Here is a 16,071-nt window from a genome sequence, read left to right on the forward strand (position 1 = left end):
AAGGGACCCCCGCTCCCCTCCCACTCCCCTTCCAAACTGCCTTGCGAAACTCCGTTAGCAGCCCCTGTTCGCAAAAGCTCCCTGGTCGCTTGTGCACTATGTTATAAAGCCCTGGCCTATGTGAATGCCCCACCCACTGTTTAAGGCTCAGCCACTTACCAGAGGCTTCTAGCTTTCAGACTTTCCTTTGAAGCTCACAGCTTCCAACTGCCAGCCACAGCACACGGTCCTTCAAACAACCAAACAAACAGACTGACAAACACAAGCTCAGCACACAGCAATTAACCCCCAAACACAAACAAACACACACTACAGACAGTGACTAACCCCAAGGGTGCTGTATTGCTACAGGGATTGGTTACTGGGTTAATGTTTCTGTGGTGTGGTGCGTAGTTGCTGGTGAGTATTTGTTTCAGGTTGGGGGGCTGTCTGTAAGCGAGGACTGGCCTGTCTCCCAAGGTCTGTGAGAGTGAGGGATCGTTTTCCAGGATAGGTTGTAGATCGTTGATGATGCCCTGGAGAGGTTTTAGCTGGGGGCTGTACGTGATGGCCAGTGGTGTTCTGTTATTTTCCCTGTTGGGCCTGTCCTGTAGTAGGTGACTTCTGGGTACCCGTCTTGCTCTGTCAATCTGTTTCCTCAATTCCCCAGGTGGGTACTGTAGTTTTAAGAATGCTTGATAAAGATCTTGTATGTGTTTGTATCTCTATGAGGGATTGGAGCAAATGCAGTTGTATCTTAGGGCTTGGCTGTAGACAGTGGATTGTGTGATGTGTCCTGGATGGAAGCTGGAGGCATGTAGGCAGGGGTAAAAGTAACTTAAAGGACTTGCGGGTACTCCGGAGTCCTGAGGAGGGGCGTGGCCTCCACCGGAAGAGGCGGGGCCTTTAAATCCCCAGGCCCTTTAAATCAGGATTTAAAGGGCCTGGGGCTAGGGCTGTGGTAGCAGCAGCTGGGAGCCCCAAGCCCTTTAAATCACCCCCTGAGCGCCCAGCTGCAGAGGTGACTGGGAGCCCTGGGGTTTGGGGGTGATTTAAAGGGGGTGATTTAAAGGGCCCGGGGCTCTAGCTGCTGCTACCGCAGCAGAGCCCCGGGCCCTTTAAATTGCCGATGGAGCCCCGGGGCTCCAGCAGCAGGGCCCGGGGCTCTGGCTGCCGCTGCCCTCCAGGGCCCTTTAAATCGTCTCCGGAGCCCTGCTGCTGGAGCCCTGGGATAGCGGCGGCAGGGCTCCGGGTGGCTATTTAAAGGGCCCGGGGTGGTAGAGGCAGCGGGAGCCCCAAACCCTTTCAATAGTCACCAGAGCCCTACCGCCGCTACCCCAGGGTTCCAGCAGGCTCCAGGAGGTATTTAAAGGGCCCGGGGCTCCCACTGCCTCTACCATCCCAGGCCCTTTAAATTGTCCCCGGAGCCCTGGGGTAGCGGCAGTGGGACTCCAGCGACGATTTAAAGGGCCTGGGGCGATAGTGGCGGCAGGAGCCCTGGGCCCTCTAAATCGCCACCCGAGCCCTGTCGCCGCTACCCCAGGGCTCCGGCAGTGGGGCTCTGGTGGCAATTTAAAGGGCCCTGGGCTCCAGCCCCTTAAATTGCTGCCTCAGGAAGCTGGTCCACCCCAGTATGGCGCACCAGCTCTTGCCGGCAGGGGCGGCAGGTTTGTAGAAATTTTGGTGGTGCCCAGAACCTGTCCTTGCCCAAACTCTGCCCCCCCAAACTCCACCCCCCACCTGCCCAAGGCTCTGGGAGGGAGTTTGGGTGGGGGAAGATGTCTGGGGTGCAGGCCCTGGCCTGGGGCAGGGGACTGGGGTGCAGGAGGGGTGCAGGGTGCAGGCTCTGGGAGGGAGTTTGGGGATGGGAGGGGGTGCGGAGGGAGGGGGTGCAGGTGTGAGGGCTGTGGGGTGAGGCTGGGGGTGGATTTGGGGTGGATTTGGGGTGTGGCTGGAGATGAGGGGTTTGGGGTGTTGGAGAGGCTCAGGGCTAGGACAGAGGGTTGGGGTGCGGGGGGATGAGGGCTCTGGCTGGGGGTGTGGGCTCTGGGGTGGGGCAGGGCTGGAGATGAGTTTGGGGTGCAGGCAGGCTGCCCTGGGACTGGAGCCAGAAAGGAGTACTCTTCCCCAGCCCTCTCCCTGCCAGCAGCAGTGAGCTCTGGGGTAGGGACCCCCTTCTTCCCCCCGGCAGCACACTCACCCCCCCCACTGTCACTGCACGTGCTCCTAGGGCCCCTTTCAGATCCGGGAATCCCCCTCGCCTCCCCTGTGGTGGGTGCCATGCCGGGGGGGGCTGCTATCACATGTGCGCCTCCTCCCCTGCTGCTGCCCCTCACTGTAGCTTCACTGGGGATGGGGGATGGGGCTGCCCCTTACCCAGCATGGGGCAAGAGCAGTGACTGCGGGCAGGGGGGGGTGGCTGTACTGGTGGAGGGTCCCACCTGAAAATGAAAGGGTCTGAGGGGGAAGGGCAGCCTGCCCTGGCAGTATTGGGGTGGGGGGGCACTAGGACCCTGTGGCGGCAGTTAATGCAGGCAGGCAGCATGGAGCTGCAGGGGAGAGACACAGGGAAGCTCTGCTCCAGCCGGATCCAGGGAGGTGCATGGGGGCAGCAAAGGGGGGCCAGCTCATACTCAGGAGAGGCGTGGGGGGGGGGCAGCAGGTGGGGCCAGGGGGGAGACCCGGCCCCGAACATTCGTGGAGCCAGGCCCCCGGACCCTCAATATTGCTGGAGCCAGGCGGAGGAGTCAGAGAGGGAGAGAATGCTCCATTTTCTTGCCGGTGCGCTAATGCACTTTTCTTACCGGTCCTCCGTACCGGCTTACTTTCACCTCTGCATGTAGGTAAGTATAGCGGTCAGTAGGTTTCCGGTATAGGGTGGTGTTTATGTGACCATCACTTATTTGCACTGTAGTGTCCAGGAAGTGGATCTCTTGTGTGGACTGGTCCAGGCTGAGGTTGATGGTGGGGTGGAAATTGTTGAAATCCAGGTGGAATTCTTCAAGGGCCTCCTTCCCATGGGCTCACATGATGAAGATGTCACTTAGGAAGGAGAAATCAAATGAACAATTACAAAATGAGGAACACCTGGCCAGGTGATAGTGCTGCTGGAAAGGATCTGGGAGTAATAGAACCCAGTCCTCTGAACATCCCCTGTAGTGTCCAGCCCCTTCTCCTCTGGGCACTCACAGAATCAGCAGGCCTGCTGCTCCCAAAGGACCAGTTCACCACAGCTTACTAGTTATATCTTAGATCCCAGCTCCCAAGGGAGGCATGCAGGGTGCAGGCACAACCAATGGACACTGCTGGCTAATGCATTCAGATCTCTGGTGCATGGGGCATATGCACACCAGAAGTAGAGAACATATAGACACCTTTCAGAGTAGCAGCCGTGTTAGTCTGTATCCGCAAAAAGAAGAACAGGAGTACTTGTGGCACCTTAGAGACTAACACATTTATTAGAGCATAAGCTTTCGTGGACTACAGCATCCGAAGAAGTGGGCTGTAGTCCACGAAAGCTTATGCTCTAATAAATTTGTTAGTCTCTAAGGTGCCACAAGTACTCCTGTTCTTCTTTTCATATAGACACCACATCTCAAAGAACTCTAGTTACTAACAGGTAAGTACCTTCCCATTGTATTATGTGCTGTGACATGCCTAAATTTACCCAAGGCAGATTATCATATTGTATTCTCGACAGGTGCCCAGCCTAGAAAAGGTGCGTGACACTTTGTTGAAGGACTATCATGGAGAAGATCTCAAGATGGCAATCTAGTGCCATCAATTTTGATTGTCTCTCAACTACTGGTGTTATGCTTATAAAAAGCACACAGGATCTTTTTCAGGGGAAAAGGAAATACGCTGTGTTTATTGAAGATATACAATTAGCATATGCATTCAATCACACCACACACACACACTGTCCCGCCAGTCGATGTTATAGTTACCAGTCCAGAGTCCGGATCAACCTAGTGGCCAGCTCGGTTGATCACAGGTAGGGAGGAGCCGGCTTCTGTTGTTCACGACATGATGCTCCGGGGAAGTCTTGGCAGGACGAACCCAAAGTTTCATGGCAAGGCACCCTATTTATATGGTGATTTTTATGCATTGGGACCAATGAGTTTTGCACCCTCATGCTGTAATCAATTGTTGTTTGGTGAGTGTTTGTTTTCTTAAATTGTCCTTCTCATTCTTTATCACAGCTATCTTGTCCCCAGTGATATGTGCCTGTCTCATCTTTAGAGTCGTCAATCTGCCCATTTCAACAGGGGTGTGTTGCAGCCTCCTGGTGCCCTTGCGTCTGTCCCCGGTTCCTCCCTGTACATCTGGCTCAGCGATGGCCTTCACGCTTATCTCTTAACACACACATTCCTCATTCACTCGCAAAACAGAATTAATTTCACAGAACATTTTGAACAGGAACATTAAATTGAAATGCAAAAGAAAAACAATCACTGCATTCTTTTACTTATTTTAAAATGCTAAACCTACAACAAATTGGTGACCCGCAAAAGTCTGTCACTGCCTTGAAATCAGCACAGACACAGATTCTGGCTGATGTATCTCTACCAATGGCCCATTAGGCCATTCCTTTCTGCTATTCAAAAAGGGTGGCTGGCAAATCATACACCAATATATTTAATACACGCTACATTATTATTCTTTATCCTTCATTCAAAATTATATAAAATACAAACATAAAATCCTACTACTACACTGGCCCACCCCCGCAGAACAATGTTATTTCTACACAAGGGTCCGCAGGTGGGGTGAACACGTCTGGGGGAGGGGGAAGGAGTTTTCCAGCTGAGCACATAGCAGAAGGGTCCAGAGAGGCTCTACTTAAGAAGGGGCGCTGCTCTGTGCAGCCGTGCCGACCATCACCACATGCCAGAAGGACTGGCTGGAGACAGACAAGGTGGGAGGGATTCTGCCCAGTTGGAACTGTTGACAAACCCCAGAAGTCACAGGCAGGGTGAGATCAGACTAGAGAAGGGTGCTCATCAGGACATTTGTTCTCTGGCAAAGATCTGTAACTCTTGAGCCGTCTAAGTGACTGTGGTTTAGAAATTCCTTAGTTAACCCCGGGTTCCTTGCTTGCCTACCACATTATCCCTAAGGGGTTAATCTTAAAGCCCAGTGTGGCCACAGCCCAGATGGGACTCAGAGGGAATGTGTGTAAGCAAAACAACGGAGCTGGGAGATCTGAGGCCCTGGTTTCAGGGCCTGGGGGCGGCTGGACTGCAGAGTCCCACATCCCAAGGGAGGGCTCAGTCAAGGGATCAGACAACCTGTTACCCCTCAGTGCTCACCCCAGCACCCCCAGCTATTCCAGTCTTGCCCCAACTTCTTCACGGATCTGCTAATGCCCCTCAGTCCTCACCCCAATACCCCATCCCAGCCCTGGGCTTTCCCAGTGCATCTCAGGGCTGGATTGCATTGTCCCTTTCTGCCCCCAGCCAGCTCTTTAATACCTAGTGGGCAACACTCTCCCAGGAGTCTGCTCCCCTGAGTTGTGCGTCTCCCCCTTTCTCTCCCGGCTCAGATGCTCCTGGAGACGGAAGATGGCTCTGTGCTGAAGAATGAGAAGCTGCAGCTCTTTGTTAGCTATGGGGATAAGAATAAGAACCAGACCTTCCTGACCGACGAGTCTGGCAGAGCCTCCTTCGAGCTGGACACCTCCGGCTGGACCGGGTGGGTCACTCTGAGGGTAAGTGACGGGCCTCCAAGCCCCAGTGGGGCCCCTGCACTCTGCCTCTGTTACTGTGTCTGTGATTGTTGATGTTTATTACAGTGGTGCCTAAGGAGCAGCCAGGATCGGGGCCCCATGGTGCTGGGTGCTGCACACACTCAGTGTAGCAAACGGCCCTGCCCGAAGCACCTGCAGGCTGAATAGCCAGGACAGACGGTGGGGCGGGGGGGGGAGGCTCAGAACCCACCAGCAGAGCCATCAATGGGGTGACGCAAACGGCATCTTAGTGCTGCCACTTGTCTTCTCATTAATATTTGGGGTGGGGTTTAGTTAGGAAGGTCACCCCCTTCGGGCAGCTCAGCCCAGGGGCTGCCCCATTGCTGCTGTCGGGCTGCCCCATTTGAACCGCTGGGGTTTTCCATGTCACTCTTACGGACGCAGGGCGAGGGGCCATGGGGGTGAGCTCAGCCGGCAACATCAGAGCCTGGCTTGCCCCGGCTGCATTCCTGTCCTGTGCTGGGTGCTCTGCACCCCGGCGAGCCCCATCGCTCTCTCTGTCCCACAGGGGCACTTCAAGCAGGTGGATCACAGCTCTTTGAATGGGAGAGACTATCCCAGTTACCGGGATGCCGATCTTCACCTGGAGCCCTTCTACTCCAAGAGCCAGAGTTTCCTGAAGATCCGCTCGCTGGGAGGGGTGCTGCCCTGCGACCAGGCCCAGCAGCTCCAGGTGGATTACGTCATTGCTAGGGAGGCCCTGGGGAAGGGGTCCAGGAGCCTGGATTTCATCTTCCTGGTGAGCCTGTCCTGAGAGACTAAAGCATATGCACGTGTGTGTGTGTGTGTGTGTGTGTGTGTGAGCAGGAGGTGCGGAGTCAGCGCTGTGTCCCCACAGCAGAGCAGTGGGGAATCGAACGTTTCCTTTGAATTACCAGGGCTGGGCTAGATCAGGACAGGGCTTTTCCCCTTTCCCCACTAGGGGCTCTGGTTCCAATCTGGCCCCAAAGTGGGGGCTGGCTGGCCGGGGGGGGGGGGGGGGGGGGGGGGGGGGAGGGGGCTGGGGAATGGGATACCTGCCTGAAAGTTCTTCCTTGCACCCCCACCTCTGCTGGCTCAGTCCATGGGGAGGAGAGGCCTCACCCTGCCCTGACTCCAGCCTGTGTGGCCACCCCCATGTCAGGGTGTTTGTCAGCCCCCTGTACAGCATCAGCTTGTGACCAAGTGCTCCTGTGGCAGCCCTCACTGGAAATGCCAAGGTCAGGGCCGGCTGCAAAAAGAAGAGCAGATTCTCCCAAAACTGGTGGTTCACACTGAAGTTAGACTCACCAACCAGTCGCAAACTGCTCCTGATTCCCCCCACCCCCACGCTGGTTATCTAGAAGCTAAAAAAGAAATCACCCAGCCGCCTCTACTGCATTCCAGTTCTCTGGCTCCCAATCAGCACCTAGGTCCAGGATAGTGAGAAGTCATTTAAAACCTCTGCTCACTATACAAAATGTTCTTCTGACCCCAAAGGGTCAGCCATGTCACCAGGCCAATATTAGTTTGGATCTTACCCAAAATACCACGCTGCCGGCCAGTCCTTTAGTGTCTGAAAGGAAAGGTTTATTATAAGGAAAAAAGGAAGAACAAGAAGAGTGTTGTTAAATGGCTAAAACAATCACATACAAACAGAGACTTCAAAGTCCATATATCAGGTTCTGAGCAGTATTGGTGAGTTTGCTGGCTTGAAAATCCTTCTGGAACAAATCCACAGCTTGAATGGGTCATACAGTCCTTTGTTCAGAGCTTCGTTTGTAGAAAAGTTACTCCAGAGGTAAGAAGCAGGAATGGAGACAACATGGAGACGATGCAGCTGCCCTTTATGGTCCTTTCTCATGTGGTTTACTTTGTCCCAAACACAAGCTGCACAGCACATGGCATGGAAGAATCAGCTTTAGAGTTCTCTGTCCACCAGCCTGCCCCTATATGCCTTGCTGGTTTATAAGCTGTATCTCCTTTCAATGGGCTCACTGTCGGGCTGATGACCCGTGATTAGGGTTACCATTTTTTAAAATAAGAAAAAGAGGACACTCCAAGAGGCCGCACCCCAAGTCTGCCTTATTCCCCGCCCCACCCCAACTCCGCCCCCTCCCTGAACGCTCCTCCCCCTGCTCCTCCTCCTCCCCTGCTTCCCGCGAATCAAATGTTCGCGGGAAGCCTGAAACAGAGGCAGGCAGCAGGTAAGCTGGGGCGGGGGGGGCGCGAGGAGGTGCTAGCCCCAGTTCCAGCCGAGCACGCCAGCCCCGGCCCGCCCCGGCCCCGGCGGTTGCAGGTCAGCTCGGGCCCCGGGGCACCAGCCCTGGCTGAGCAGCTCCAGCCCCGGCGGCTCCGACCCGGCTCGGCTCCGGCCCTGGGCCGCCAGCCCCAGTTCCAGCCGAGCGTGCCAGCCCTGGCCCGCCCCGGCTCCGGCGGTTCCAGCTCGGCTCGGGCCCCGGGGCACCGGCCCCGGCCGAGCGGCTCTGGCCCCGGTGGCTCCGGCCTGGCTCGGCTCGGGCCCTGGGGCGCCGGCCCCGGTTCCGGCGGAGCGCACCGGCCCCGGCACGCCCCGGCCCCGGCAGCTCCAGCTTGGATCAGGCCCCGGGGCACCGGCCGAGCGGCTCCAGCCCCGGCGACTCCAGCTTGGATCGGGCCCCGGGGCACCAGCCCCAGCACCGGCCCCGGCTGAGCGGCACCGGCCGGCGGCCGAGCACCGGCGGCCCCAGCGGCTCCAGCTCCGGCCCCAGCGCGGATCCAAGCCCCACGACCCCTCCCTGTTTTCCCGGACATGTCCAGCTTTTTGGAATTTCCCCCCGGACGGGGATTTGACGACCAAAAAGCCGGACATGTCCGGAAAAATCCGGACTTATGGTAACCCTACCTGTGATGGGCCATCGAACAGGCTCGGCAGTGCTGATGCCAATCTGTCTGGGGGTGTCACCCAGAACCACAGCCTGAGTTTGAAATACAGATGTACCACACAGACCTAGAACACAATACAAAGGTGATACAAACATATAAACAAGATCCTCATACTTGGCAAATCGCACCATTTCCACAGACACCTTTCATGGCATATCTGTCAGATTCCCTGCAATTTTCTAATGTTGGTATCAACAATACCATAAAGTGTCTCCCAGACTCCACACAGCGTCACACAGCTCAGTGACCCCCGTCTCCTCCTCCGCAGGTCGTGGCCAAGGGAGCCATCGCCAGGATCCTCCACAAGGGGCTGGACCTCAGGGAGGGGGCTGGTAAGTGGCGGGGGAGGGGTCTGTGCAGATGGGGGGCACCCAGGGGGCTACTGGGGTTTGAGCCCCAAAGCAGGGGCCGGGCTGGGGGAGGGGGCTCTGCTGGCTGGGACTGACTTCCCCTGAGTGTTTCCCACCATCCCTAGGGCTGAATGGCTCCTTCTCTGTGGAGCTGCCCATCGGCACTGACCTGGCGCCTGCTGCCAAGGTGCTGGGTTACACGGTGCTGCCCAATGGAGAGCTGGCTGCCGACTGCGCCCGGCTGCAAATGGCAAAGTGCCTCCCGAACAAGGTGAGCATGGGGCTCAGGGAGGAGGAGCCTCTGGGGTGGGGGAATCGCTCGCTGCCCCATAACAGGAGCCCTGAGCAGGGACATCGCTGGGTGTCCTCGGCCCCTCCCTTCCCCGGCCTTACAGCAGCGCCAGGGTCGTTGTGGTAGTGCCAGCTCTGGTGAATTGATCACTAGCCATTTCGCCCCTGCTGCAGGCATTCCCGCGGTGACAGGAAGAGCTCCAGTCCCCGCACAATGTAGGAGCAAGTGCCTGCCATCCCCCCCCTCCCATTCCGCTCTCCCTGGCCACAGCAAGTATCTGCTCCCCCAAACCCTTCCTGCCTCCCCCAGTCCACCCTGCTTCCCCCGCGGACTCAGCCTCTCACTCCGGGCCCAGCAGGTACCTGCTGCCTGTCCCTGAGTCCCTGGGCGATACTCTGGAACTGCTCCCTATGAAGCCAGGCAGGACTTTGGTGAAGTCTCCTCTCTGTGAGCAGACTGTCTCCAGGGCAAGAAGCTCACATGGCTTCCACCTTCCTGGGTCTGACCTTGGAGTATTCAGCATATGCCCCTCCGTGCGCTTCCCACAGTGAGTCCGCCCAGGCGGGGTCCTGGGGAAGCCAGAGGGTCCTGCCCCCCACTTCACAGTCAGACGTGACTCTCAGCCAGCCAGTAAAACAGAGGTTTATTAGATGACAGGAACACGGTCTAAAACAGAGCTTGTAGGTACAGAGAACAGGACCCCTCAGCCGGGTCCATTTTGGGGGACAGTGAGCCAGTCAGCCACATCTGCACTCACTCCACGTCCCCAGCCAGCTCCAAACTGACTCCTCCTCCAGCCCCTCCTTCTCTGAACTTTGTCCCTTTCCTGGGCCAGGAGCTCACCTGATTCCTTTGTTCTCCAACACCTTTAGCTATCACCTTGCAGGGAGGAAGGGCCCCGGCCATTAGTTGTCAGGAGACAAAGTGTTGGCCATTTATGTACAGCGGCCCTCCGCTCTGCAACAATTACATCCCCTTATCCCACCACCTAGAGACTTAAGAGATGCATAGGGGAAACTGTGGCACCCCTACAGTATTCAGAGGAAACATTAAGAACAGTCCCACTTCGTCACACTGCCTGCCTGCACTCTCCTGCCCCACCCCTCACCCTCCCTGTGCCCAGCTCCCCAGAGCTCCTGCTTCTGTCCCTCCCATCCCACTGACCAGGACCCGTCCCCTCCCCATCCCATGCTGGGCTCCCCGGCAGGTACCTGCTGCCCTGAGCCCTCCCCACTCCCCAGTCTCTGCAGCCACTTGCTCCCCCAACCCCCCAGAACTTCTGTCACCTCAACCCTACCCACTGCCCATCCTCCAACCCGCGCCTGCCCCTGCTCACCCTGGGAGATTCCTGGGGCAGGGGGCAGGATATGATGGTCTGATCCCCCTTCCCCGCTGGAGGCTTGCGGGGTGGCTAGCTGGCCATATTTCTTTAGAGGGCTTCTAAGGGGGCCGCTGCCCCTCCAGTCGACTGGGGCACAAGTGTCATGAGGGGAGGGGCCCCTCTCCTCCTCTGGGCCGGCAGCCAGCTCCCACTCTTAGCCAGTAGAAACTTCCCCCCATGAAGGCTGGGGCTCCCCTCTCTGGGCAGCCAGCAGGGGTACGTCCCTGTCATTGAGAAAAAGCTTTTGCCAGGGACCAGCCGTCAGCCCCCTCCCCACTGCACATAGAGGTCAGTTGGGGGGAAGGCCCCTCCCCTCTGGGAGTAGGGAGGTAAAGATACAGAATTCCTCCTCTACCTCTCCCCTCCATCTTGTGGGGTCTGGCTGAGTCCTTCTGCCCCCCCCCCACTTCACCCCACTGCCCTGGTGGTAAGTGTGACCCTTCTGCGCCCCCCCCCCTCCCCCGCCCCAGCCCGGGAAGGCAATGCATTGTTACCTGGGGGCATTTCAATGCCCCCCTCAGCAATGGCAGCTGCCCCCCAGGCAACTGGCATCTGCTTGATATTGGCCTCATCGCTCAGCCTTCAGCTGACCCCCCCGGGCAATGCTGTGCATGTCCAGACACACTGTGGGGTGGGGCAGGGGGAGCGGAGAAGCCAGAGGACAGACTGCAGCCCAGGGCTTCATCCTCGTCAAGAATCTCAGGACTTTTTGGGGGTCTAACTCATGAGTTTTATCTGGTGGGGCTGGCGATCCTGTCATATCCCTACCCCCCTGCACCTCCTATCCCCCCCCGCCTGGGTGTCTATGAATAACTGCAGCTCCCTGAGCTGTCCCACGGGGGCGCTGAATGAGCCTGGGCTGCCTCAACCCCCCACCTCCAGCACCGACTCCCAAAGCCCCAGCCCTTCAGCCAGCGGGGCCTGGGGCCAGAGTGACACTCGGTGCCTGGTCCACCCCGGCCTGTCTCCTCCTGCCCCTGGGGGGTCTCTCTCCCCCTCCCCTGTGACGCGCTGTGCCTCGCCAGGTGAAGCTGGCCTTTTCGCAGGACTGGGCCCTGCCAGGCTCAGAGCTCCAGCTGCGGGTGCAGGCTGCCTCTGGGTCCCTGTGCGCCGTCCACGCCGTGGATCAGAGCGTGCTGCTCATGAAGCCCGAGGCTGAGCTCAGTGTCGACACGGTGAGTCCAGAGCCACTCGCCCGGCCCCTCCTGCGACGAGTCCTCCCCCCTTGCAGGGAGGGGCAATGCACAGCCGCTGCGGGACACTCCTCGAGGCCTCCTCTCCCCAGTCTGGGGGCTGCTCCCATGGCACTTGTCACCCCCTAACTCGGGGGGTCCCCGCTTGCCTTGCCTGTTCTTCCTTCAGCCCTTGCAGTGCCCCCCTCCCGGCACTTCCTCACCATGGCTCCGGCTGGGAACATGGAGCTTGGAGCTGAGATAATGGCCGGGGTAACCAGAGCTCGCTCTTCAGGGCAGAGCTGGTCCCCAGGGACGGGAGCAGGAGAATCCCCTGCCCGCCATGTACAGCAGGGGACATATGGCCAGGTGCATTGTGGGAGTTGTCCCTGCCCGGGTGACGGAATTGCACTCGGCCCGTCACTGGCGCCTGCCATCCAGGAGCTCACGGGCTCTGTACACGGCGAGTGGAGCCTCCCAAGCCCCTTTGGGCAGCAGGAGATGGGTCTCGATGGGCCAGGGGCTGAGTTATGTGTCCCTGTGAGCCATGGTCCCAGGGCCAGCCCCCGATGCAGCCCCTCTCTGATCCGGACAGAGTGGGGGAGGGGCGCTAAGAGCCATTCGCTGCCCCACAGAGAGAGGGGGGAACCTGCTCCTCCCAGGTTCTCCCAGGATGTTGGGAGCCGCGGGTCCCTGTCCTAGGACTGGGGCAGGAGCTGCAGGGACAGACGCCCATGTGGGGGATGGGGATGGGGGATGGGCAGGATGGGGGGAGGTTTCCAGGCTAGAGATGAGGCTGGGGTGAGAGCGAAGGTTTGTGGGGTGATGTGTTAGTGGGAGGAGGGGCAGGAGCTGGCTCTGGGGTAGCTCGTGTCTTGGTTTCATGGCTGATGTCTGTGTTTGTCTTTAGGTCTATAAACTGCTCCCCTATATTCCCCAAGGAGACTATCCCGATGCAGTGCGAGAGCGTGAGTCATGTTATCATGGGGACCCTGGTAGCTCCGGTGCGGTTCCATTTCTTAACTGCCGCGTTGGCAGGTGGAGGTGTCGCAGAGGGACTAGCAGCTGGACTCCCCGACTGCCTAATGCCTACAGCCTGTTTAAGGTAGGGTTGGGCCTGGCCAGGCCTCACAGTCCTCTAGTCTGAAAGGACTAAACTGGCTCCGATGTGCCCAGAGCTGCTGGTAACCAGGGGCAACATCCCACCAAATGGTCCGGCTTGTTCCAATGAATCCCCAGGGATGCTCCTAGCAAACTCAGGCCTGGGATACACCTCCCCAGCCACCTTCAGACACGGCCCAGGCCCTGAGACAGATCCCCGGCGTATCCAGGGAGCAGGAACGCCCCATCCCACCTCGCTCCTGGGCACAGGGATATTACATGTGGGGCTGGCAGCACCACCTCCAGTTACAATTCTCTGGCACTTCCCGTTAGAAGTTTTCAGTTCTTGTAACTTTGTAAGATTGAAACGATTGGGGCCGAAATTTCCCCAGCCAGGGGTCAGCCTCAGGTTGAACTTTCTGAGGGGTTTCAGCTAACACAGCTCAGCAGTTGCTCAGAAGGGGAGGTGGGGAAAATACTCGGTTTTCCCATGATAAAATGAAGCTGTTTAATTGAGATGCTCCCTGCCTCTGAGCAGAGACTTGACCCTAGACCGGGAGGTCGCCCTTGGGTCAGGGAGGTGCCCTTTGTCTTTCCCATGACATGCAGCCCCCATTCGGCTGCATGGGAAGCTCCTGGGAATGGCAGGACCCACATGCCAATCAGAGGCTTGGAGTTTGGCAGCATTATTCTGCGAGGAATCCCTCTGCACTGCGCCTGCTCCATCCCCTCCTACGTGCCGACCGGCCTGCGCGCGCCTTCGCCACAGAGCGACTGAGCCTGCTCCAGCCCGGGCCATGGGAGCAGAGCAGGATTTTCCTGAAATGGCTCCTCCCGGCCAGCAGGACCTGCGGTGGCACTGGGTGTGGGAACAGAGCTCCCGGAGATGGTGCCTCTGGTGCTCCCAGTGTTCCCCTGCCGGTCCCAGGCAGCCTGGAGGAGGAGGAAGCCACCTGAGTGAAATGTGCAGGGGGGCAAGGAGGGGGTGGGGGATGGATGCAGATGGGGCAAGGAGGAGTTGTGGGGATGGGTGCAGAGGGGGCAAGGAGGGAGTTGTGGGGATGGGTGCGGAGGGGGAAAGGAGGGGGTGGAGGATGGGTGCGGAGGGTGATGTCATCTTGCCCCACCAGAGGGAGGGATGGACGACGTCCTCCCAAAGCCCACAGGGGCTGGGAGTCAGGAGACCGGGGCTCTGTCCCAGCTGGGGGCTGCTCTGAGTGTTGGCAGCCTCCCCAGGGCGTGGGAGCTCAGTCAGACGGCCATAGTGGAATGGGCCGGGACCCGCCCTCCCACTGCCAGCAGCCCCGTACAGTGAGCGTGCTGCCCATGGCACCCAGCACCGCGTGCACCGCGGCATCTAGGGGCTGCCCAGTGGCCAAGTCACTCCCCAGAACTGTTCCCCAGGCGGGCGGGGGCGTTGGGTTCTGGGCACCAGGGGACCAGACAGATGCTGCCGCGGGTGGAGCTCGGGGAGCGCGGCCGGCCCCATGGGCGGGTGCTGCACATTGCAGGGGGTTGGCAGCTCTGCTCGAGCGGAGGTTGAGTGTCGCTGGCTGTTTAAAGAGGAGTGTCTGAGTGCTCTGACATCCACAGCCTGGCCTGAGATGTGCTGTGCCTCATGGCAGTGCAGGGAGGGGCTAGTGGGCCACATGGGAGGTCATTTGAGTGGGGGGGGGGCAAGATACAGCCCCCCTCATAAAATGGGTTTACACGACCACCGGGTTCTCATCATGCTCTTTGCCCTGATGGGGAGGGGAGGGGGACTGAACTGAGGCCCCAGAGAGTGAGGCGCATGTGCAGCCAGGCTGGGGCTCCGTGGAGCCAGCGGGTTTGCAGGCAGTCTGGTGTCACAGTGACCGAGGGGCGCCAGGGGACGGGCTGTGGCCCGTGGATCGCCGGGGTGCCCACGGGCTGTGAGGTCAGGCCCCACCCAGGGCAGGTTTGGGAGGCTGCGGGTTGCACCCCCCATAGCCTCCGCTCTGCAGCGGCTCCGTTGGGCAGTTTTGCCTGAGACCGAAATCTGGGGTTGAGGGCGACGTTTTCAAGGGCTGTAAGAGCCACGTGCAGACGCTGCCGTTCCTGCAGAGGGTTGCCAAGGGAATGAGCATCGAGCAGAGGGAAGGGCAAAGCCTCCAGCCCCCGGTTAGGAGAATCCAAGCAGGCTGCTCAGGGCTGGACTGAGGCAGACTGGACCCTTTCAGGTTTATGTGCCCCTCTCCTCCTGTGGCAGGCACAGCTCTGTGTGATGGGATCCCCGGGTACACCCTGGAACTGGGATACTGCTGTGCCCCCTTCACTCTCCAGCCTGGGCTGTCTCTCACAGTGCTTTGCTAGTAACAAGCATCAAATCCCTCCAGGCGCTGTGATCATTCAGCACAACAGCATGTGGAGCCCCCCCCCCGCCCCCCTCCCAGCTAGATTGCATGAATGCTCCCAGAGCCGCATACAAATCACACAGAGAAAGGCACCAGCCAATCTCCCAAGCTCCCCGCCTTGCACCCCGGAACTGTACCATTTTGCCCTGGTCAGAAGCCTGGCCAGTGTAAGTTTATTACCCAGTCCGCCCCTCCCTCGATGTGGAGAGGACACACACCAGCCTTTATAACCTCAGCTGAGATTTCCCAAGACTTCAACCAAAACACCCTGTTTTCTGTAAAATATAAAACAGATTTATTAACTACAGAAAGATAGTGATTAAGTGATTATAAGTGGTGGGCACAAAAGGTCAGAGATAGCTACCAAAGAAAATAAAAGGTAAGTACACAGTCTAGATCTTAAACCTTATTACACTAGGCAGTACTTGGATCAAGCCGTGTTCTCACCCCACTCGAGGTTACAGTTCTTAACACACAGGCTTCCCCTTTTAAGCCTGGGACCAGTCTCCTCAGTTGAAGTCTTTGTCCTCCCAGTGTTCTTGTTGCTTCCAGCGTAGATGGGGGAGGAGAAACGCGAAAGTATGATGCCACAGTCCCCTCTTTTAGCAGCTCCGGATGCTTTTTCCTCTGTCTTCCTTCTCACCCAGAATGTGGCTTTGAAAATTCTCACCAACACCAACACCAAGGAGCCATGTGAACATAAACGCTATATAACACGTCGTGCTGTCCTAACCTCGGCTGTCGGGCGGGGCCCCGCATTGTCTTCACTAGGTCAGTGGACTGGGCACT

At 58.2% G+C, this 16,071-nt stretch overlaps 1 protein-coding gene across 1 annotated transcript in view; it reads left to right on the forward strand.

The window, feature by feature from the left end:
• The window catches only part of LOC101942890 (alpha-2-macroglobulin-like protein 1), a 57,316-nt gene that overhangs the window by 18,576 nt on the left and 22,669 nt on the right, over nt 1-16,071 (forward strand). Inside the window, exons 11-17 of the mRNA XM_065577633.1 lie at nt 5,525-5,689; nt 6,237-6,467; nt 8,880-8,943; nt 9,087-9,232; nt 11,660-11,809; nt 12,717-12,911; nt 15,930-16,053. Of these exons, the coding sequence (XP_065433705.1) occupies nt 5,525-5,689; nt 6,237-6,467; nt 8,880-8,943; nt 9,087-9,232; nt 11,660-11,809; nt 12,717-12,911; nt 15,930-16,053 (1,075 nt within the window). The remainder of the gene's footprint in view (nt 1-5,524; nt 5,690-6,236; nt 6,468-8,879; nt 8,944-9,086; nt 9,233-11,659; nt 11,810-12,716; nt 12,912-15,929; nt 16,054-16,071) is intronic.

Source organism: Chrysemys picta, chromosome 24 (genome assembly GCF_011386835.1).
Source record: "Chrysemys picta bellii isolate R12L10 chromosome 24, ASM1138683v2, whole genome shotgun sequence".
Lineage (NCBI taxonomy): Eukaryota > Metazoa > Chordata > Testudines > Emydidae > Chrysemys > Chrysemys picta.